At 48.7% G+C, this 24642-nt stretch overlaps 2 protein-coding genes across 2 annotated transcripts; both read right to left on the reverse strand.

Moving 5' to 3' along the window:
- Positions 1-305: 305 nt before the first annotated feature.
- Positions 306-13416, reverse strand: VTCN1 (V-set domain containing T cell activation inhibitor 1). The gene is given in 9 exon segments (XM_062514878.1): positions 306-464; positions 2121-2320; positions 2971-3253; positions 4491-4843; positions 5789-5853; positions 11122-11164; positions 12790-12850; positions 13299-13302; positions 13352-13416. Coding segments are annotated over 9 exon segments (1233 nt in total).
- A 2804-nt stretch (positions 13417-16220) lies between these two features.
- Positions 16221-23712, reverse strand: TRIM45 (tripartite motif containing 45). Its single transcript, XM_062513068.1, has 6 exons — positions 23399-23712; positions 20557-21290; positions 19430-19559; positions 17503-17617; positions 17159-17285; positions 16221-16372 (listed from the first exon to the last, which is right to left on the reverse strand). The coding sequence occupies exons 1-6, from the start codon at positions 23710-23712 to the stop codon at positions 16221-16223; spliced, it is 1572 nt and encodes a 523-aa protein (XP_062369052.1).
- Between the last annotated feature and the right edge of the window lie 930 nt (positions 23713-24642).

The following is a 24642-nucleotide window of genomic DNA, read 5'->3' on the forward strand; positions in this document are numbered from 1 at the left end:
TTGCTGTATGATGATCATTAACAAAACTACATTTCCCACAGGTTATGGTCTTCTTAACCTAACTGAAATAATTAAAATTACACTTTTTAAAGCATCTCCTTCAAGGAGAGAAGGGAAGTGAGTAAGCTGCTGTTTAGAGACTACATCACAGTACTAAATGACAAGATTATTTGGGCATTGTTTTGCAGTTTATCAACAGCAGCCTGAACTTTAGATGGGGCTGGTAAGAAGAGGCAGGCACTGATCTGTGATACAGGCAGTGTGTTTACTGATCATGAGTGAAGTACCTTCCCTCTCACCGCCTGCTATCCATTTCTGAGACCAAAGTTTGGGTGGCACAAGACCTGGTAGATGCCACCATTCAATAAAGTTCTAAGACTCCATCCTAAAAGGTTGCCAAAATAGCTTAAAGCAGAAGTCTCCACAAATGTTGCTGTGACAGCCTTATTTTCTGTGGGTGCTTTCTGCAAAACAGAAAAGATTTTACTAAAGCTTATTCTTCACCCCCTAGGGAAAAAAAAAAAACAAAGAAATTCCAAATAAACTATCTCAGCCTGAGAACAATCGTTGACTGTAAATGATAAGACAAAGATCCAGTCTGATTAAAAAGTGTAACTGAAAGTAGTCCTGTAACATTAATAACACAGAACTAGATAGGAAGTACCAGATAACACTTGAAAAATAAAAAGGAAAATTAGGCTCTATTGTTTTATCTGGGTTTAATAAATTTGCTTCTGAATTTGAACCTTCCAGTAGTATCTTACTAGTCTCCTTTTCCTCATACTGGATGTTAGTTTTCTGTCTGGTGTCTACTTATCTGTTTCTCTTTCATTTCACATGACAAATGCCATCAACAGTCCTCATACAGGACTTGAGATATGGTTTGTCTTTGCCACAATATTCCAAGCTTGCTGGCAGTTTTCCAACCCATCATTGTTCTGTTATTCACATCTTTATCAGAGGGGAGTTTGATTTTTAGCATTCTGAGAAGATGAAGGAGATTAACTGGCTCTCTTGTATACAGTTTTATTAATACAGTCAGAGAATCAGAAGCAAAGAGATGGGTGAATCAAATCTTTTTGGGGGGGAGTTAAGATTTGCTTGCTTTTAGTACTCTGAAGGAGCAGTTGTCAGCTGTATTGCGGGAAACCCTTTTCCTGTTTGTGTCTGAACTTGTGCCCATGATCAGAATTCTGGTCACTTTGTTAGATCAGACAAGGGAAACATCTTGTCCTGCAATCAGTACCCTTCCTTTACACAATTCTTATCACATTCCTTGTTCTCTTTGTGAAGCCAAACAAAGTGCCCTGTTGTTGGTGTGGGTAAGAAATATATATATAATAATACAGGCAAAATCAGCTGACTTCATCTTTGTGCTACTGTGTGCTCTGGAACTGGCAGGAACTGTTGAAGTCCTCAGCCCCAGAGGGAGGAAAGCCTGAAGTGAGTCTTGCCTTCAGTATTGCTGCACTAACTGTTCTGTGTGGAAAGACAGACATGTTCCTTTCAGCTGATTTTCTTTAGCTCATCCTTTCACCAGTTCACCTCCAGGTCCTACTGCCCAAAGCCAAAGCTGATGAATACTGAAGGCAGCTGTCCTGTGCTTTGGCTGCGTAAGCCCTCCGTATTCCAGGTCTGCAGAGGATTGCTCAGGCTGGCAGCTGCCTCTAGCCATGTTCAAGGTGTCTGTAGTATTTACTAGAGACAGCACACTGTACTGTGGAGTTGTGTGAGTAAAGTGGGAGCAAACAAGCCTTGTACTGTAGCAGGTCTTGCGAGCAGGGAGGGAGAGGAAAAAGCCCAAAGTCTTTTTATGGCCTTGCAGCCATAAACTGCAGCCCAGGTCCAGAGGGTGCACAGGAAAAGAACAAAGGGGCAAGTGAGAGCTGAGAGTTGATGGTGCAAGAGAAGGATCTCTGTGTTTGCAGCAAGTGGTGGGAGAAGCCTGTGTGAGGGACAAGCTATGTGTCCCACCTGAAGGTGGGGATGGGAAAGGATGGACAGAGGGGAAAGACATTCTCCCATTCTGGCAGGCTTGGGATAGGTCTGCTGCTGCAGCCAAACTCCCAAAGAGGGTCTACGTATTTTGTACATGTACGAGTTTCTTTTCCAAAGCTTACCTCCAGATCCAGCAGAGTTTCCAATTGCATTTTAGAGGCTTTATATTGACCTGTACCTGTTGACAGCAGGTACAAGGGAAGCAAAAGCATTCAGTGACAAGCTGGAAAAGAGGATGACACTGACTCTGCATTCAGGTTCACCAGCTGCAAGTTGGTCACCTCTGTAACACTGAAATCTGTAGCAGAAGAATAGTGAGAGGCTACCAGTACAGGAACACAGCAGGGATGGCAAATAAAGTATTTATTCCTTCACATTTTTCTGAATATGGACTAAAATAGACCCTGCCCCTTGTACTGGAGACCAATTGCAATGAAGTCCTGCCTGAAGAAGCATTATGGCCCTTCTCATGTAGAACAGAAGAATATACTCATGACCTTTGGAAAGTTTGATTTTCTGTGAATAAAATGGCCTTTTAAATAAAGAGATTGGGCTAGAGTCAGAGGTATTGTCATCAATAACAACTACAGGGGCCTTTTGGTTTGGTACACAAATTGCACCTAAGTTGAACTGGCTAAAAAATGTGTTGAAAGATGTGGGGTTTGGTTGGTTTGTTTAGTTTTGGTTAACATTCCAAGCAATACACTCCTTTGAAGTGTGTCCCTCTTTCTGGTCCCCTGGCTGTTCTGTCCCCATGCCAAGGTGACAATCTACCATGAGAAGCATATGAGATAGCAGAAGCAAACACAGACCCTTTCATTCATCCCAGGGACAGACAGAAGTGGTTGGATTCACCATGCTTTCAGTCCCTTCCCTGACTGACACAGCTGCTGCAGGAGCCTCCTGGTGCACCAGGAAAACTGTTGTAACTCTCCTTTCCCCCATGCCTGTGGTCTTGGGGTGCTGTTGAACCTTACCTGTCACTGATGTTGCCCATAGCCTTGGCAATGCTGTTTTCAACCACACAGTTGTAGATGGCATTAGCAGTGATGTTTTGCAGGAGGGAAACCACCCTCACAGTGATTTTTTCAGGGTTCAGCTCATAGCTGCGTTGGCAGCGTGGGGCAGGTGGTCCCCCAGTGTCACTGTAGGCCATCCAGTGCATGGCAGGGCAACGGAACCAGTGCGGGGCTTCGCACTGCAATGTGTCCCCATGGCTGCTGTTCTCCACCTGCACCACGGGGATGCTGAAGGCCTTGGGAGGAAAAACAGGGAGAGAGTCAAAACAAGGCAAGTGGTAGGAACTGGGCAGGAAATACCAATTGTATCTACCAGTTTCAGGTGTTTCTAGGCTGCTTGCGCAGCAGTGCCTATAGCCAAGCCAAAAAGTGGCTCAGACAGAGCTCTGTACACATTGGGCCATGGGAGGATGACTACAAGGGATCTAAGGAGTCCCAAGACATGGCAGTCCAGCTTCACAGGACCTGCTGAGGTCATGACACAGCTTTAGTGTCTTTTATTTGTTCTTAATAGTGGGGGAAAGATGATTCACTCTCTCCACTCGCTGAGAAGGGGCCCTGACCAACACCAACAGCTTCACAGAGTTGCAGAATCATTAAGGCTGGAAGAGACCATTAAGATCAAGTCCAACTGTTAACCCAACATTAAGTCCACCACTATACCATAACCCTAAATGCACGTATTTTAAATCACTAGGGATAGTAGGTGTCACCACTACTGCCCTGGGCAGCCTGTTCCAGGGCTTGATAACCCTTTCCATGAGCAATTTTTTCTTAATATTAAACTTCCCCTGGTGCAACTCAAGGCCATGTTCTCTCCTGAGCAATCCTCTGCAGACCTGGAATATGGAGGGCTTACACATCCATAGTGTAAGCAACCCTCAGGCTTCAGTCAAAACCCTCATTCACTTGGAGAGGTCCTAGGGCTTTTCCTCACACAATTTGAGCTGTAGGGCAGCAATTATGGCTGAAGGGATGAGAAGGAGAGCAAAGACTGCAGTCCAGAGGAGACCCTCAAGGGGTTTATCCATCAGTCTCAACATGAGGTGACCACTTGGGAGGTGACTTGTTGTTACAGCTAAATTCATCTCACTGGAAGAGGCTGAAGACCTGGCAGTTTCCAGATCTTTCCTTGAGGACTAACTCTTGTAAATATGTAATGTTTTAGATAACTATGATATCAGAAGTTTATTGCTTTGGTAGTAATTTTTAAAATTTGAACACTTTAGAAAAATTGAGGAAAAATATATTAAATATGCTACAGTTTTTACAATGCAGCACTTCCGGCTGGAGATATATCCTAGATATATTCTAGAGAGAAAAAGCTACCATGTTATCAAGATTATAATCTTTTCTGGAACAAGGATGTAAAAAAAAGAGTAAGGCCATAAATATCCCTGTAAAAGCCAGAAAAATACACTACTTAGGGGTGCAGCACCATCATAAGCACAGGTAGGTTCAACCAAGCCACACTAGATTTTGCTCCTTGTAGCCCTCACCTCCTGTCCTGTACCGCAGCACTGCTTCCTCATTCCTTCTGGCTGTGGTGACAGAGCACTGGTAGGTGCCAGCATCAGAGAGCTGAACATCCCTCAGCTCCAGGGAAGCATTCCTGCCCATCACCTGGCCCTGAAAGGATGGATCTTGCTCTTACAGGTGGCCCTTCCCACCCTTAAACTTGTGAACCAGCCCAGCTACTCCCTCCTTGGCCCACTGGATTGCTATGTTGTCCATCTGGATGTCAAGCTCAAAAGTGCAGCCCAGGATGCTGTGCTGGCCAATGTTCCCTGGAGATGTCAGTGCCATCACACTGATGGAGTGTTTTCCTGCAAGGAGAGAGCAAGGAGGCAGGAGAGAGGTGAGGCAGCAAGCCTGGAGAAAGGCCAGACTGCTGTGTGGGTGTCATGGACCCAAGCCTGAGGCACTGGCATGTGGCAAGGCCACCAGTGGCAGCTACCAGTGCTGCTAGCAGAGGTCAGTTCCCGTGGATTGTATGCCAAGATAAAGCACAAGGAGCATTTATTTAGCAAAAGAGTGCTTCAAAAAGTAGCTCTTTTTACTTGTTTGAGAACAATTAATGTGGTATTTTCTTGTTTACTTACATGTATCAGTGATTTTTTCTCTTTGCAGCTGCCAGAAAATCATGGTTTTTTTGTCTTTTCTTAGTCGACCTCCCTTTATGCAATATAAATGTGACTGGAAGGCATAATGCTGACAGAAAAATAGCATCTCTTTCCTCCTTACTGGAATCTAAATATTTTTCTTTCATTTAAGAAAAGTCACCATCTCAAATCCTAAGCTGCAAGTCTGAGAATTCCCAGAGCCAGGTCTTCTTTCCCATGCAGTCCTTCCCTACCCATCTTCACTCAGCACATTCCAAAGAAGCTGCATTTTGTCCAACACCAGAACAACACATTTTTGTTGTCTCTGAGGGAGCTGGGAAAGGTGCCCCATCCTGGCAGGTGCTCTGATTTCAGAGTAAATGCCATCCCATCATGTCATCCTCTCTGGAAGAATGAGCACAGTATGTGCAAGGCTTTATGTGTAGGTTTGGGGGTCCAAGCCCAAGGAAATTTCAGCTGGCACACCACTACACCTCCAGCTGCACAGGCTGCACTACACCTACCTAGCCTTTGTTCAAGGGTGGTAGGTGGCACTTCCACATGTGACCACACCTCAGCCTGTACCCGGGATGGACACATGGAGGTTAGAGGCAGGACGGAAATTCATCATCCCACCTGTAACTTCGAGGAATCTGAGCAGTCACATACCCCAGACACCAAAACCAATGATCAGGGCGATCACTGCAGCCAGGATGACAATGACTGTAGTCATTCTACTGGGGAAAAAGGGAAGAACAACATTAGCGCAGAGCCCACCTCCTTCACAGCCCATGCCTATGCCATCCATCTGCGGAGTTGTCTGCAGGAAGGAGGTGGAGGCAGATGGGCCCCAGACCCAGAATTAGGCAGACGGGTTGTTGAGGGTTAGTTCTCTCCCTTTTCCCCTCTGTGGAATTTTCCCCATTGTCATGCTAAGATACCTGTTGACTGGGCCCTGGTGACAAGGGGGAGGGGACGGGAGGGAAGAGGGAAAGCCCCGCGAGATTCAAACAGCCAGAAGAGGAAGCTGAAGGCTGGGCCTCGGCCCATTTCCCCCGCGGAGTTCGGACGAGAAGGACGATCGCTGCCTATCCTCCATCTCCGCCATCCCAGCGTCGGGAAACCACCATCGGACCCTGCCCTGCTGCCTTCTCGCTGTGAACTACCACCATCCAGCACTCTGCTGAGCACCAGGACCCACACCGTGAGCGGAGGGCTCTCTCTCCATCTCTCTCTCCCCCGGGACAGCTCTGCCATCACCCCCAGCCCTCCTGCGGCTCTGCGGGACCCGCCCGCCCCCAGCACCGGGAACTGCAGCTCAGGGAAAAGGTGCCTGCAGCCAAAAAACACTGGGACTGAGTTACTGTTCTGTTTGTGGGTAATTTCATAGCTGTTGTTGTTCTTGTTTGTCTTGTTAAATATACTAGTAAAGAACTGTTATTCCTACCCCCATATCTTTGCCTGAGAGCTCTCTTAATTCCAAAATTATAATAATCGGAAGAATCACATTTTCTTCCAGTCCAAGGGGAAGCTTCTGCTTTCCTTGGCAAACACCTGTCTTTCAAACCAGGACACGGGTGAAGCACATGACCACAGTAGTGATGAACATTCAGGTGAGCAGCACTTGTCATCAACAGTGGGGGACACTGTGGCAGGAGCCCCAGACTTTGCCTTTGAGAGCAGGCAGCTGGCCCCAGTGGAGGATGCTTCTCTCTGCATTCCCTGGTGCATAAGCAAGTCAGGCAGTCCATGCTGCTGCTTGTGAGTGATTAGGGAGTGAGCAAATCAGAGATGCCTCTGACCCCAGGAGAAACCAGGAACAAGGCAGAGAATGTGCAGGAGGGATCTGGAAACACTGCCATTTTTTTGAGCTGATTTGATTTGGGATGCTCCACGTGGAGATTGGTAATGGGCTGTTGAATGAGAGACTGAGGAGAGGACCACTTGCCAAGCCACACAGGTGGAGCAGCCATCTGTCCCCAGAAGAGAAGAAAGGGGTGTCATGATCAGCACAGCTCCAGCCTTGCCAAGCACAACCTCTCTGGCACAGCTGACCTTGGACAGACCCAGAAGCACAGCTGGGTGTGGATTCCCACCACAGCCACTGGAGCTGTCATTTGGTCATGGGCACATTTTCCTGTGGACTGCGGGGTTGTGGCAGCAAACTCAGCTCCCAGCCACAGCAAGCCCAGAGGCAGCTCCCCACAAAACCCACAGGTACATCCTGCAGCTCCTGCCCAGTAGTCTCACAGATTCCTCACAGAGGAGAAGCCCAGAGAGCCTGAGAGGTCACGGCCCTTCTGCCCACACGAAACCATCTGCTCTGCTTCAGCAGCATTTACTGGTTTGCAGCACATTTACCAACACACTGGGCAGCCTCCCGCAGGAAAGTCCATCAGTGTCCCTACAGCCAGGGACTCTTCTCACCACTGATGTGTGCCTGCATCTGTGACTTGCTCAATTTCCATGGATGCCATGATCTGATACAGAACTCTAGAGAATCATACCACATGAACAAGCCTCTCACACAGGGAACAGGGAAGGGAGAAAGGGAAGGTGGGTTGAAAAAGGGAATAGAGAAAAAGGGAGATGTTGCAGACTTGTTTGCCCTCCCAGTCTCCCTTGCATCCTCATCCTTAAAGCCAGTGGGAAGTTGTCTGAGGAAGCCCTGTTTGCATATGCTCAGAAGGGATCAGAACTCTGTATTTCACCCAAATATGTGGTACCTCCAGATAAGGGCTCATACACATCCATACCAAGCTCTGCCTAGATGGCCTCAGAGCTGGGACATGTCACGTTTGGCTTCTTCCCCATTGTCAACAGCTTTCAGTCATGGCTGGGATGGACAACAGTTCTCCACCTAATCCCTCATGGTGGATCACAGCTGACCCAACCAGGAGAAAAGCCATGGACATCATCCAGCCATGGGCACCAAGCAGCTGGGGACTCAACCACTGTCTCCACCAGGGGCCTGTGGGGTGGGGACTTTGATGGCTCCTGTGGATTCTGCAGCATGGCAATTCCAGCAAAACTTTCCCATGTCCCATGGGGCTCAATCCTGAGTCACTTAAGGTCCCAGCCAGGCTCACCATGGGACAGCCTGTGCTTTCCTGTTCTGGGGAAGATGCCAAGTGTGTCATGTACGTTGAATAACATCCATCTCCTTGAGGAGCTCTACCAATTTCCACTCTGGGAGTTGATCCCAGAGTGAGATAGCTGCTATAAACTCAGCCAAGGTTGTCATGACAAGCCTCAGCTCTCACACCTGGGAGGCACAAAGCAAGCAGCAGCCAGGCTGTGCTGTCACACAGTAGTCGTTACTCACCTTTATCCCCATATCTTACAATCCTTCTTCCCAAGGACAGGCAGGGAAGAAATTGCTCAGAGTTGATGGATGCTGCCAGAGAGTTACAGTAAATGCTAGGAGGTATGGCAGGGGGACAAGCAGCCAGGATATCCTCCTGTGCAGTTCCTGAATGCTTCAGGTGCCACCACAGTTACCTCTGGTCCTTGAAAGGACCCTCTGGCCTGAGCACCACCTCTGTCCTCACACTCTTCTGTCCAAGACCATCCTCAGCTTATTCACAGACAAACACAAACCAGCACAAACAGGCTGCATCAATGCTTTGTTCTATGCTGATGCCACCTGTCCCCATGGCTGCAAAGCATTGCTAGTTTGCACGCAGAGAGTGGCTAACCACCCTGCTCCAGAGCACCAGCAGGGCCGATTGGAAAAGCAGCTTGCTTGTCACAGGGGGAATAGCAATTTTTGGCATACAGATGCCACTGCCCACTTCAACATCCCTTGTGAAGGACAAGGAGAAATTAGTCCCTCTGGAGTTTCCTCTGCAGAAACTGCAAGATCCAGGAACCACAGGATCCTTAAAAACATTTGCTGTGTGCTCACTGGAGTGCAGAGTGAATGAGAGGAACCTGGCATCCCAGCCACATGCTGGTGGTAGCTGTGTCTTGCAGCAGTCCAGGTCAAGCACGTCAAGCAAAAAGCAATATTCTGTGCATCAGCACCCGTGGTGCCTAGTGGTACCTAAAGTACCCAGTGCTTTAAAGGCATAGAAACAGACTGATGTAGGTGGCTGAGGCTGCTCCAGTTGGAGCCCTGACACCACCTTCAGTTCCCAGTGTCGATCTGGCAGCTTGTGGGATGCTACTCTGTTCCTCCCACTCTATTTTCCATAGTCTTGCTCCTCATCAGCCAAATTTGGAATCTAACTGGAATCAAATTTGGCATTAAATTAATCCATTCATTCCCTGCCTGAATGCTGCTGATCTCAGCCCGGGGACAGGGAGAGGCTTTGCAGCCTGGCTGTGACAGGCAGCAGTCCTAATCCTCCACATCTCTAGCTCTGCTTGGACTAAATTTTCCCTCAGGAATGGGCTTAGAGGGTCAAAAGAACTGGAAGATTAAGATATTGAAGGTCCCTTGCCTTCCTCCTTATATAAAAGTTTACTGTGGAAAAGAAATGGTAATGGTAACCCAAAACAATGGGGTTTCTGTTCCAATATGCAGCTGATGATTGCAGAACCCAACTTTCTTCAGCACTTCAGGGGGTTTGTTGTTGTTCTTGTTGGGATTTTGTTGGTTTTGGTTTTGTTTCCTTGGTTGGTTTTGGTTTTTTCCTGAAATCAGCAGAAATCTCCCACTGCTTTTCTGAAACTTCCTGGAAAATTCACCCCTCTCTGGTCTGTTTCTGCATTTCAGGATTAGCCTGAAGAGCAAATGTCCCTGAAGGAAGCCTGCTTCTCTCAGTAACCTGCTGCTGCCTGGCAGGGCAGGCAGAGGCACTGGCAGAGCAGGAGGAAGGTTTTCAGAGCAACAAGGGATAGATGTGCATTTTTTCACACCCATCAGTTATTTAATTTCCCTGACTAAGTCTGGCTGGGCTGCCTCTTGAGAATAACAGATCTGGTTATTTTATGCATTCCAGACACATGAGGAATACAGTGCCTAGGGAATATTTCCACTCTGACATTGTGTCTACAGGCAGCCTCACTCCTGTCAGTGAAAAGGTGCAGTTAATATTGCTATTTAATTCTTCCTTGATGCTCCATGTGACAGAGCTCATGTGTGAGGTCTCTTCTGTTCACATGTGGCCCATCCTTCTCCCCACTGCTGTTGCACTGTGGTGGGACAGACACAGGTAACAGATGAAATCTTTTCCACAGAATAAATTCCAGCAGCACTGTCTCACACACCACTGGAACCTCTGTCTCCATCCAGCCTGGAAAGTCCACACCAGGAATGGAAAGACACAGCTTGTTGCTGTCTCTGTTCAAGCAGAGAGGTTTAGATGAAAGCTCAATCCATGTTCAGTACAGGATGAAAATTTTGCCCTTTTATCCAGCTGGTTATTTTCAACTAATCAGGAGATAAAGGATAGGAGGTAGATACTTTTATGATTTTTTTTTCCCAACTGTAGTCCACCAGCACTCGGTCAGCTCCAAAGGAAATGGGATAATTGAAATGAGAAGCACAAAACACTTTGTCTTCCCAGTCTTCCCAGCTTTTACTTCTGCAAGGAAACTTCTGGAGGACAGTTTCTTTCTCCCCACAGCAAGCTGATATGGCAGAAACACAAGCAGCTGTCTGAGGACCAGCAGAAGAGGGGTGCCTTCCTCAAGCCACTGAACCCCCAAAATACAACAGCAGGAATACACCCTTGCTCAAGCATTGCTATCCAAATCTACCACAGCATTCAACGCTGGGATAGCAAATTCTGGCAAATGCAGTGTTCTAGGACATGCATCTCCATCTTGACTACAGCTGATGACCTGCACATGGGTGTCTGATACATACATGGACTTACAAATTGTATAAAATAAGCTATACTGGTATTTAAGTAGCTTGAGTGAGTGCAGTACAGTCAAGCTGAAAAGAACTGCAGTCTTGAGAGCTCCTGGCAGCAGAGTGGTACATCCCAAGAGTCTGAAAAATTTAATTTCCTCCCTCCCCTCTGCCAAGGCAAGCGCAGATAATACCATACCTCCAGAAAATGACCTGGCCTTGGGATGCCAGGGTCACAGTATCTGTGAAGGCAAGTCAAATACCAGGTGCCTGAAGGTCCCACACTGTTCAGCACAGCCCCTGTCTGTTGCATGAAATATCCTCCCAAGCTGACCTGCTTAAATACCTGAATGCAGCTAAGGAGTGGTGAGCACAAGCACTGAACTCTCAGGAATGAGGAAACACTGAGCATCTCAGCTCTCCCCTCCCCCAGTGCAGTCATAATCAGGGAGGCCTGGTTAGACACTGGGGCAACAGGAGAGACTTCCCACACATCCATTTAAGAAACATGTCTTATTTGAGACGACAAAAAAAAAAAAATAGCACAGCTTGTGGTTTGGTAGCCAGCTAATCCTGGGGTTAGAGTGCACAAGTGTCCCAGGATATCTGAAGTTTACCAATCACTGCAGGGCTGTGTCATAACCAGGATTAGCTCAGGTCTCCCTACAAAAATCTCCAAAAACTTTCTTGGCACTGGGCAGAGAGATCCCACCTGTGGATCCCCCTCCTGTCCCCATTTACACTGTGAGTCTCTCCTGCCTCTCTGTGCTAAGAAGCTCCTGTGAACTCAGCAGTGCTCTCAGAGCTACACAGGTTTGGCAGCTGCCCCTTTACTGACTGCTGTTTAATCCCACTGAACTCCTTCAAACCACCTCTCCCCCCCACCCCGAGGTCAGCTCCTACTGCTCTCAGGTCTGCCAGTGTGCTGCACTTTGGAGCATTAAAAGGAAAGAAACTGACACCTGCACGACCCTGCAGGTTTTTCCCTCTTGGCTTGGTCTCAGGTGAGGCTGGGGTCAGGATGAGCAACTCTTGGGCATAACAGGCTGAGAAGGGCAGAGAGGTTGTGAAACAGTAGAAAAGGGAAGGCAGATTGCACCACAATTTTCAGTTTCCCAAGAGGAAACCTGTGTATCCTGACATCTACATCTGGACTGTGTTCCAGGGAGGATGGGAAAAAGGGGATTTTTGACAGTCTGTAGATATCTCCAGCAAGTTTGGATGGTTAGTGGGAGTGAACAGCTTTCCAATGCAGAGCTCAGGATGCCCAGAGGAACTGGGAACAGTCCAGCACCTAAAAAAAACAAACTACTTTTTCTGCAATAACCAGAGTTAAAATCAAGACCAATCAATATTGGTCAGTGATGATAAGCTGGAAAAGTAATCGTCATTATTTGTCAGCATTCTGCTGATTATTAAGCCTCTCATAATTTAGCACTACAGTACAAGAAGCTAAGAATAGCTCTAGGCCACAGTGGCCTGGTGGGAAATACACATTAAGAAATATCCTGTTGCCCTCAGTGACACTTAATTAATGGCTGTGGTGACACCTGATTTATAGCTGTGTGTGCAGTGGGCAGACAAGGTGTTCTCTTTCTGCTCCAGGTCAGCTACAGCACATCCCATTGCACAGTCAGCAAGGTTCCTTCCATGTTGGAAAAACACGTCTGCTTTTCAGGCACAGACAGCCCCAGCAGGACCAGGGCAAGTCCCGTTCCCCAGGGCAACACCACATTCATTTCTGAGCAGCTCATGCTGGAGCCAACTCCTGTCTGTATGCTCGTACTGCAAAAAACCCCAATAGGTGTTCAGGATACTTCTGAAAGAAATCAAGGGTCTGTGACTACACGATCTGCCCAGCTCTTACCAATCTTGAATTTATTAGCAAATCCAACCAAATGTGACAGCAGGATCTGGTCCCACATGATCTGTGAGAGCTGGTGAGCACCTGGGACACATTAACTGCCTTCACTGAGGAGAAGGCAACAGCAGGCACAAAGTGCTACCAGCTTTGCTAGGCCCAGCAGCTCGTATCCTACAGAAGAGTTCCCCTGCCTATGGGAAGTTCACACCTTGTTTCAGTGTCACTGCAATGCTGCAGGAGCTATCAGTAAAGAAGATGGAGTTGTGGCAAGCTGACCAGCAGCCAAGATTGACAGAACATTCCACTGAGGTGTAGGCAGCCAGCAAGCTGAAAGAGATGAAAGCTTTTCTTGAGGTTTGACCCAAAATGCAGTACTTTCCAGCTTTATGATCCCACATGTCCAATAATGATGTTAAGAGGTGCTTGAGAAGCACCACAGATGAGAACACTACTGATCTGGAAGGAGGAGGACTTGACACTGCCTTATTGGCAATATCTGTCCTCAGCCTCACCTGCCTGTGAAGGGAAGCTGGGAGGAGCAGCAGCACTCAGAACAAGCCCTCACCTCTCAGAAGAGGGAGGTGCTGAGCTACCCTGGGCTGCAAACACACAAAGTGCTCCACACTTCATGCGGACCTGTCCTGACATGGCATTCCCATCAGTACACCCCTGTGAACCACCTTCTGCTATAGGAAAAAGAAGCAGCCCATCTGAGCCAGAATCTGCTCTGTTCCTGAGATCTTCTGGGACAAAATAGACACTTGTGAAACAGAGGCACAAGCACAGTTGTGTCACCAGCCTTTCAAAGGGGAGATACCTTAGCCTGACCCTGACTCCAGAAGCATGCTACATGGAGTCTTTCAGGCTCCAGGCATCCCTCCAGGTTTTCCATAGTCTCTTGTTCTTCATGGTTTCTCTTCCAGCTACACTGTTTTCCCTATTGAGGGAGAAAATCCTCTTCTCTTGATATCCAAAGCCCCTCCCCATGTTCTTTTTTTCCCCCAAATTTTGGAGACAGGCAATTTTTATCAAGAGCTTTTGTCCTGGGGGAAAAAAAAAACCAGTATCTACCACTGCAGTTCTGTCAGCACTGCATTCATGTCTGTCTTGATAATAATATAGCCCAGCAGACTAACTACACTTCCTAATGCACCTCCTGACCCAGGTGTTTACCAACAGAGCACTAGAAGCCCATCTTGGGAATGGTTGTTGGGGTCCAATATCAGACTCCAGCAGAGAAGAAGGACATATTTATTTGCAAAGTACTCTGAATTATAAAGACTGAGGGCAAAGGCTGCTGGCAGATAAAGGGAGGACACTCTGACCTAACCACCCCCCCAAGTGACTAAGGTCATTAAATGTCTTTTATCAAGATGGTTCTTCAAGATATCCTCATGCACAACAAACGCCAAGCACACAGTGGTAGCTGGCCAATACTTCCTAATCCCTGGGACCAACTGGGCCTTCAAGTCTAACAAAAAGAAAAAGTCAATACCAGGGCCTGTCCCAAGCTGTCCAAAAATTTCTCTGCCCATGTCAAATGGAGAGCTGAAATTCCCTGAAGGGTTTAAATTTCATTGGTGTAATTCTGACAGTTTCCTGGAAAACATCAGCAACAGGGTGTATAAGGGATAGCTTACACAAAGAGAAAACACATTCCTTTGTCTGAGAAGACTAAGATGTTTTTAGTCAAAAATTATGTGCCTAGAAGGTAGTGCTGTCCTTATGTGTTCCCTCAGCATGGGGGCTCTGAGAAAAAACAACACACCTAGAGGGGTGGGGGGCAAGAATCAGAAAGACACAAAAAATAGGCATTTTGATTGACATCACATTCTGCACTGAGCATTGACTCCATACATAGCAAGGATGAGAATGGGTTAGTATTTGTTCCATTAAAGGTTACCTCAAATTAAACTTTCACTTTGAAATTTCAGACTCAGCAGCTTGGAGATTTAAACTGCCTAATTTGGAGATTTAAACAACCTACTTTTCAGTGATTGTTTGACAGGCAATTTTCTGGATGATTAATGGAAAGCTATAAACAGCATTTGCATAAAGATATCTATCTCCTTTGCTGGGAAGAAGTTCCAAAACTGGCTTTGTAAGAGGAACAAACAATAAAAAGAGATGCTTTCAAGGCTAAATAAGCAAACAGACAGTGCAAGTTTCTACTATTTACATGCCAGCTGTCACAATGCAGAAAGTAAGACCCAGTCCCTTGCTGTGGACAGTGGAGCAGCATTCCTCTCCCTAAGTGACCAACAGTAGGACCTTTGTACCCAGCTCCTCAGGCAGAATTAGGAGTCCCTAGTGACACACACCTGCTGGCAAGGTTACCCTCAGGACAGTGGTGCTCCTAGCCTCAATGACAGAAATGTGTTTTGTAAAGGAAGGTATTCAGGGTGTCTGTTTCACCCAGGCAAGACACTGGCAGTAGCCAGCAGGGTGGCAATTGTCCCTCCAGGGAAGTGCCTCTTGTTCCTCATCACACATGCCATTTCCCCAACTATGGGTTGGTAAGTGCCTTGCCAAGGTTGCACAAGCCAAATCCAGGAGTTTTGCTGTGTTCCATCTCCTGTGCTCCAGTTCTGGACAGACAATTGCAAACTTGTGTCTGTGACTCCTACTGACGCTCAAACTGCCCCTAGACCCTCCCTTGGTGAGCTGGACACTCCCTTTGCTCCCTCATCACACCTAGCAGCACTGTGTCCCACATAATCTCCATGGGGAACATACAGACCAGGTGAATGATACTCCGATTCCTGTTCCTATCAATGCCATGAAATTTTCTGGGCCTTCCTCCAGACACATTACTAACTCACTTTGCCCTTACTTTGCAGGCAGGATATAATGAGACTACAGTTTACCTGGAGGAGGTGTAGGAGTTGCAAACAAAGAGCAGATTCTAGATGCATGACTATGCTATGTGCATACATCCAAGGCTGGAATCCAGATGCATATCCAACAGGGAGGCAGAAGCCATATTCAGGTTGCCAAGCCTTTCCAAGGCATGACCACAAACCCTTTGGAATGTGCCCCAATGAGCAGCTTTAACCTCATCAAGAAGGACAGCAGAGGCTATTGACCCCGCAGAATAGGACACATCTTGACTCTCTTGTGAGGCAACTGCTCAGACTGAATTTCCCCTTAGAGCATGTCCCCATGGACTACAAGCCTTCAGAAGTGTAGGCAGCAGTACAATTCCCAGAATTTGCTCCTGTTCGAGCACAAAATAACTTTGCATACACACCCCTGAGTGGAACATAAGGCACAGTTTTATTTTCCCTCATTCTCCCCTCTCAACTCACACACATCACACTGTTTGGTGGCAGCAAGGCTACGCAGGGATCGCTCATATGGATCCTCATGGATCATTTGTGCTCCTGGAGCAGCCAGTAGCTGTGCCCTGGACTCCCAGGAGCTCACCTGGCTGCTCAGAGTGCCACTGTCCTGAGCAGACTCCTCTGTGAAGTGTCACTGGGTGGCCCACACAAACACTCTGAGCTCTCCTTCACTTGTCCACAGCACGACCAGTGATGGCAGCCAGGGTGACCTTTGTGCCCGTGGCCACAGCCTTGGTACCCACCTGCAAGAGAAGAGGCACCAGCAGCTCAACCCGAAGTGGACCAGAAGATCCCAGTGTGTTATAGGCTTTGGCCCCAGGACTTGTCTAAAGTGTTCTGAGGAGAACACAGCATATTCAAAACCAAAATTGCTAGGGCTCCATAAAGAAAGAACAACTCATCTCAAAAGCTGGAGAAAGCTGATGATTTCCATCCCCTTGCCTGTTGAATAAAGCAATACATAGGCATCCAGAACCCCATGCCAGCTGCCTGTGGCTATGGCCAAAGACACAGATCAAGCACAGAAAAAGGAAGAAGTCAGTTCTATCTTAAACACACACAAAACACACAATGACACATGCAGGTGAAGGACAGGGAAGATGGCTGGGATTAAACAAGTAAGGAAGTTGAACTCTTGGAGTGAGGCTTCTCTAGAGTTGGTCACTGTGTGACACAGCCCACTAGCTCCCAACATGCCAGCAACTGGAACAGTAACACAGGTGTGATGTTGCTCAGCCTCAGTCAGAAGGGTGAAAGGCTGAGATGCCCTGGCCCACCTCCTGCACAGCTGGCTCAGGTCTTTTTCTATGGGATATGCCACAAAGACCCTTTGTGTGTCCTGCTGCATTTCTCCCTGCTGCAGTCATCCCACCAGAACATGTATACACACACAGAGTTTACCACATTCCTCATGCATGTCCAAGGTGGGAGTTGGGTGAGAGTATCTCCTCACACCTCCATCCACCAGGGAGGACGCAGTGCAACAAATCCTCTTGATCCCAACAGCGTGGGGAGAGCTGAGCACCCACCTGGCATGGTCCCACCACAGGCACAGCGAGCGGCTTTCTGGCCTCCACTGGAGCAGAATGTGCAGCAGTGGAACACCCCCTGGTGCTCACGGAACTTGTGCTTCACCATCAGAGTAAAGGGAGAGCCCTGCAGAGGACAAGCAAACAGAGAGGCTGCTGCAGTGGGTGTCAAAGGTGTCTGCATTCTCAGACACCATGTGGGTGACCCTGTCAGTCACAGATCGCTAAGCCCAACCTTAAACTGCTATGTGGTAGAAGTTATCCTTAGACAGATTTAAAACAAATACCTAAGAAAAGAAAAATTGGCAAAGAAGAAGCAGTGCAATAGAAACAAGAAATTCTACCTGTACATGTTGCCCTTTCACACAGACGCAGACAGCATACAAGCCTGGCTCCTCAGGGCAGTAGGAAATACAGTAGGTCCCATCACCATTATCACACACTGTTGGCTTGACTGCACTGTGAGCAGTGGAGAGAAATCCAAGAGGTCAGTGACTAGCAGAAAATCACTTTAACTGTAAACCACAGTTTGGCCTAGATTGGCCTAGAGTGGCTTCCACATGCCCCTGCTACTGGAAGCTGCAGTTACCATAAAAAGGAAGTCACACAAAGCCAGTTGCACTTCAAGGGTTTGTAGCAACCTGCACACCGAAAAGGCAGAAGATGACACACAGCACACTTATAAGTCAGATTATCCCATCAGATAAGAGTCCACAGAAATGGGGTAAATTCACAGCTTCAGCAAGCAGTTACCTCCAGAAAAACCCTTTAAGAAGACAGGATATAACAGGGTAGGTTTGAATCACTTTAACCACTGTCACAACTGCGCCAATCCCAACTCTTCCATTCAATGTTGAGGAGTTCTAGGACACTGCTGGTAAACTCTCCCTTTTTGAGTGAAGCTCATTGTGTTTCACAAGGAACCCTGATGAACAGAGAGCTAGAGAGAATGCCTCAGCTGGTTACTTGAGGATAAATTGCCTGCTCCATAGTAAGATGGAAAGCTTTTCAATTATCAGACAGCTCTGTATACAGGAAGGTGTTCTTGCTAATCCCCAATAATCAGTCTCCTGGGCCCCATGACATGATAGTTTATAATCTGTATTCCCCACCCCCAACACCACACATAAATACAGCTGCCTACAGAATTTCCTGCCATGGTGATACTTCGTGCTCTTCTGCAGCTGTTGTACCTCAAAGCAAAGCCAGACAGCTTTCAGCAGCCCATGTAGCAAATGCATACAGACAAGGACAAAAAACTGAGTTAATGTGGCGCCTTCTACCCTACAGCGACCTTTACCCTACCAAGAGAAATCCAGAAACCCCAGACGCACACTCCTTCCTAAATCATAGGTACAGTTATGGAAGGAAGATACATTGGAACAATATTCTTCAATAATATCATCATTATCAATGATGCTTTACTTATAAGCATCTGTGCAGCCAGCACTGCTTCTGTGTGCTTTGTCAAATTAGCAAAGGGTTTTAGCATCCTGTCTCTTTTTTTCATCAGGTCATCCCATTGTGAGTGTTCCTGGAACAAATTAATGCTGGCATCTGGTTCCAGCTACTATAAAACAATCTATATTTTTAAGAACTAACCCCCAACTGGGTCTGCTTTTGTGCCTGGCTGCTCCTTAATGACAAGTATGGCCTGGAAATAGTTATAATTTTTTTTTCTGGTTGGTCATTTTCCTTGTGGAAATACTGAGGAGCTTAAGTGCAGCCTTTCCTGGTTTTGCTAGAAAACCTTCAAACACGTTTAAGTACTCAATGCTTGCAACTACAGGAAAAAGGACAAAAGCACAACACAGATTCTTTCTCCAGAGCATGAAGAAGGCACTTCCATCAGCTGTAAGAGGCTCGTGGGGTTGGTGAACTCTCTTGTGACTGTCATACAGGGGTTGCAATGCTTACTAGGTGTTAACAAAAGCAGGAGCCCCAGGTGTCTGCTGGGAGGAGTGAGAAGGAACAACAGCTCCCTCTGACCATCCGGAGCAACACACACAAGGAGTTGAATCCTTTAAGGAGCCCAAATCACTCAAAGATTTAATACAAAATCTCAGCAATCACTGTCCAGCCAAACACAATCAGTAGGAAGCACTGTGGGGAAAAAGAGTATTTTTGGGAAAAAAGTGATTTTTTTCTCTATAGATTCTGACCCACATGCTGAAGCACATCCTCCCATCCACCTAAACAATCAGGGAGCCAGAATAAGGGAGGCAGAAAGGCTAATCCAGTGACCAGGGATTTCTTGAGTGAAATACCCACCAGTCCCTCTTGGCCTTGTGGGTGATGGTGACCCGCACAGCCTCTCCTCCCTGCCCCATGCACTCCCCTGTAGTGTCCTTGCACAGTAGGGTAAAGTCACTCAGCTGGTTCTGACGGGCACTGTGGAGATCTGGGAATAAAAAACAGAACACCAAACCAGAAAGAAACAGAACCACAAAGGATTCAAGTCAAGCCATGACTGCCACCTCCCACCTATTTTGCAGAATTGCATCCCCATCAGAGCACAGCCAGGACTTTACTTCTGGGGTGTACAGCTCCTTCCACTCACAGGGAAAAGTCAACACACAGCCGAGTATCAGGAGAGAGTGGAAGCCATAGGTTCTGAGAGATGTCTGTCAGGTTTAGCTCAGAGATCTGTACGGACCATGAGGGTCTTTTTGCCTGCCACTCTAAGCCCAGCTGGCACCTTTTCAGAAGGCCTCAAGATGCACCATGCAACCCAGAGGAAGAAGGAACAGCACGCCACTGTGCCTCAGAGAACTCAACACCTACAGTTTGGCACAGAAGGGATCAAACAAGCCCTGGGTCTCTCATTTGCCCTGCAGAGACCATTACTGACCAGAGCTGGCTGTGCTCTGTGGAATGGTCTGAACATTATCTGTTTACTGGCCCAGCTCCAAGTCCTGAGTGAGCAAATATTATAAAATCATCAAGGTATTGCCAGGCATTCCTATAGCAATCTCAGCAGAAGCTGTAATGGGAAAAACGTACTCAGCCACAAAGGGGATCTGTCTGGGCTCATCCTGCAGAACAGCTTGAACCACCAGCTAGTCATCATGTCCTGCTACTGCAGGTGCTATTCCCATCCCCTGAGTGAGCCCTCCTCATACCTCAGCCCCATGCTGAGGTTGGTGATGTTGTGGAGGGCATTGCCATATGCTCTGCACATCTGGATGAGAAAAGCTGCCTGGCTCCTGCCCAGCACAGCTGCCATAAGCAGGCAATGCAAACCTCTGCTGGGGCTCTATCTCTGCCCCTGGTCAACACCTGGATAGCAGGGAGCAAACAGTGCTAAAAGCTGCACACCATGTGGGTACAGAGAGGAGGGGAGTGACTTCAGGAAGCAGTGCACTCCCATTCAGCTGCTGTATACAGCACCCCATTACCTTCCCCATGCAGGGTACATCTGGCTGGATCAACCACTTTATTGAGAATGGCCCCAAAAACTTCATAGCCGCAACACTGCCCCGCCCTCTCGTGAGGAAAGAACTGGATCCTGTCATCCACACTGGGGTGGGTGCTGTAAGCAGTGCTGTTGAGCTTTGTCAGACGGCTGGACACCAGCCCTTTGGTGACCAGGATCTCCACATCTGAGCCGCTCATCAGCAAGTGCTCTGTGAACTCCACGCCTGTCCTCATGTCCAGCAGCAGCTGCTGCAGCTGGGCCTTCTGCAAGTGCAGCAGGTTTTCCTTCTGCACCTTCAAGTCCTCCAGCTGCTTCAGCAGCTGGTCTCGGTGCTTTTCAATTGCTTTCACGTAGCCCCTGGCAAACAGGCAGATCTCTGTGGCCACAGCCTCTGCGCGACTGCGGACGGCACCGCCCATCTCATCAACCTGGCTCAGCACATCCTCCAGGGTGTCCATGTGCTGCTGGCTGCTCTTCAGCAGCTCCCGCAGGGCATCTCCGTGCTTGTGGATGACAGTGCTGGTGAGGTCAAAGGGATGCTGACGGTGTCTGCCCAGAACGCACTCCCGGCACACGGGCTGGTCACACTGCTCACAGAACAGCTGAAGCTCCTCTGTGGGATGGGAGGGGCACAGGAGAGGCTTCCCAGCCTGGCTGCAATCCTTGGTGCTCTCCAGCTCTGTCACAGCATGGGAGGCCGTTTTCTTCTGTCTCCTGGGCAAGAGCAAACACCAATCACTTTATGCATGTTGGATACAAAATACAAAAACGGAGACCCTTTGCAAATGCCAATTTGCCACAGGCTGCCTGTCATAGTGTGCACTGCTCCCTCCTGTCTCTGCTGAAAATCCCGGAAAGGACTTGTGCTCTCCTGAGAACTAGGCTCCACACAAAGGACGAGCTCATTAGGGGCTGCTCTCAGGCTCCCAGAGCCTCCCTGACTGCACGGTCAGCACTGATTTCAGACACAAGGCAAGTGAGCTCTAATATCCCTTAAGGGAAAATCTAGTTCAGGCCACTGCCAAGAAGACAGTCAAACAGTAAGACATTTACTATTCCAAAAGTCAGACTTGGAGGGGACATGAAGAACCTGTTATAACCTAGACATCTACCATGTCACAGGGCAGCACTAGAATATTTCTATTCTCTGCTACTTTGGACACTTGGAGTTAGTTGTTGAGAAGGATGTAAACCACCCCTTCTCCTTACTTGCCTCCTGCACTAATGACTTGTGGCAGTTGCAATGGGAGCTCTGAGCCGTAAGCAAAGATGTACTCCAAGGACCAAGCTCTGCAGAGTTGCTCTGGTAACACAAAGCAACCTCACCACAGGCTCTTATGCTCCTCCTTTTGCTTCCCACTAACCTCCCTTGGATCCACCACATTTTCAAAGCCTTCCACTGTTGCATGACTTCAGCCTAAGATCTCTTGCTTGTTGCAAGGAGCACAAACATGGCACTCAGAACCACAGAAATCTTCCCTACACACCAGGAAATCCTTTCAAAATGGTTTTCCTTAGCCCTTGTTCTGTTCTGACATCAACTAACTCAAGTGAGAGTCTGTAGATGCCAGTGGGGTGAAAAAACGATAGCAGTAAATACTATAGGAAGTGGGTCACAGGGACAAATTTTCTGCTGCTTTCTCCCTTCCCCAGTTATCCCTGGCAGAGCAGCAGGCTGCTATTCAAGGTCTCTTATCACTCTTCAGCAGCTCCACGGGGTATGAGGCATTAGCTAATCAGAATGGTATGCTGAAAATTAGACCCAGAGTGGAAAGGTAACTAAGAGCCTAATCCATTTTCCCCGAAAATGTGCATTTTCCCTGAAGGCAGGGAAATGTATGTAAGGGGGCAGGGCAGGCAGGAATGTGTCTTCAGTTCCTTCTAGGGAAAGAATTTACAAATCAGGCAGAGAGGAGCAGCAAACGTGGAGGGAATAGGCTGAGTTGCTTAACCTAGGTTGAGGTTTCCCCGGCTTTGTGCTGCTGGGTGTTTTTCTGCCTCTACTTGTCACCTCCTTGATTCAGAAAGCCATTCAAGGCTTTACATCGCTTTTCTTCTATAGTGCTCATTATCTTCTGCCTGGCTTACAGGCCGCTGCACCCCCCTGCTCTTCAACGCCTAACTCTGTTGCAGTTACCTCTTCTTTCTGCAATAATTACACAACATGTAGCAGGCAAGCACATGGATTGATCATCAGCAGGTAGCAACCACACTAGGCGGGGCTTCCACATTCTCCTTTCATTTTGCCTAGGGGCGCCTTTACACATACACACAGCAAATGGTCCTGGAGGTGGAGAGAGGTAGAGCAGCAACTTAATTTCCTCATTTTCCTTTGGGAGATGTGTCTTCTCCAAAGTGGGACAGTACAGCATGTGAGGCTCTTGTCCGGCTAGTACCTGCCCATGCCTATGCCTGTTGCCCAGTAATACTAAACTGAGATGGAAACCAGCATGTGGACACCATTACAGGCAAAGGGTGGCTTCATTTCGGACTTAATAGCCAATAACACAGCTGATGGACCTATTCCCAGGAAGTTCAATAAGTGTTTGGACAACACTCACACGTACGTGGAATTCCTGGGGCTGTCTTGGGCCAGGACTTGGACTCCATGATCCTTTTAGGTTCCTTCCAACTCCACTATGATTCTATGCTAGGCGCTTGCTTGTCCCCGAGTACAGAGCATCCTGCGAGCATCCTTCGGGCAGGGGTGGTGAACGGTGGGTAAGAACTGGGAGACAGTTCTTGCTCTGGCTCGCCCCGAGTGGGTCCCTGCCCGCCGCCCCCCAGCCGCGGTGTCCCGGTGTCCCGCCGCAGGCCCTCACCTGTGCGCCCGGCAGCAGAAGCGGCAGAGGCGGACGCCGCAGGTCAGGCACCGCCCGGCCGCCGCCCCGTCGGCGCAGAGGTCGCACCCGGCCGCGGCCCCGGCGCGGCTCCCGGCCAGGCAGTCGGGTGGGAGCTGCCCCGCGCCGCCGGCCGGCAGCGACACCTCGGCGTCGCACACCGGGCACAGGACGGGGCGGGCGGCGCCCGGCGGTCCGAGCCGCCGCAGGCAGGGCTCGCACAGCGAGTGCAGGCAGGGCAGCAGCCGCGGCGACACGCAGGGCTGGGCGCAGCGCGGGCAGCGCGGTGCCGACATGCCGGCAGTCCTCACGGCCCCTCACGGCCCCTCACGGCCGCTCCGCACCGCCCCGCACCACGCGGTCGTTCCCCGCCCCGTGAGGAGCCGCGCTCTGAGGGGCGGGGGCTGCTAGCGGACCCTGCTGCCGCCCACCCCGCCGCTCCTCCTCCGGCGAAGGTGGGCGGAGAGGATCTGGCAGCCCCCTTTGTCCTCGTCCCCCTCACCGTGTCGCGGAGGGACGGGCCCGCTGCTCCCCTCCTCTGGCACCTGCGGGATTGTCTCCGCCGGTTGTGCGGGACACGGCCCCTTCCCACCACACCGCCGGCAGATCATGTTTCTACTTCTTCCAGTTCAAAACTTGCAGGTTTACCGCCTGACTGACCTCTGCAGCCTCTTTGTCGGTCTGCTGGATGCCTTCAGGCCTTGATAGTTTTTCCTTCGGATCACTGAAGAACTCGCCGCACAGTTGAGTGAGAACGGTGAAAGTTTAACTGAGAAGGTGCAAGGCGGCCGGGCTTCCCTGGGACTGTCCACCGGGATGGGCTGGTGGCTGTCTTCATTCACTGCACCTGGGAATTAGGAGTACTGCACAAGGCAGGGTTGGAAAGCCCAACGTCAGTGAAGCCCTGCATGATGCCCCTTGGACTTTGATGGCATTTACACGGTTGCTTCTATCAGTCTGATGTGTAAGCTCTTGGAAGACCGAAAACAATTTTTCTTTTTTTATAAAGTGTCCTCTAGTGTACCACATTCAGCCCTTAATAACTGAACTTTGTACCAGCTGCTCTATTAGTTTGCGCAGGACATTCAGTATCTTACCTGTCCCATCCTGCTGCCCCTTTTGAACAGCAATGTAATGTGAAGAGCATGTGAGACTCCTGGTGTTTCAGTTTCCTAAGTGAAAAATCAACAACCAGGAAGATCCCCAGTCAGGTTTTGCTTTTAGAA

The sequence above is a fragment of the Cinclus cinclus genome, chromosome 2 (genome assembly GCF_963662255.1).
Source record: "Cinclus cinclus chromosome 2, bCinCin1.1, whole genome shotgun sequence".
In the NCBI taxonomy this organism is placed as follows: Eukaryota; Metazoa; Chordata; class Aves; order Passeriformes; family Cinclidae; genus Cinclus; species Cinclus cinclus.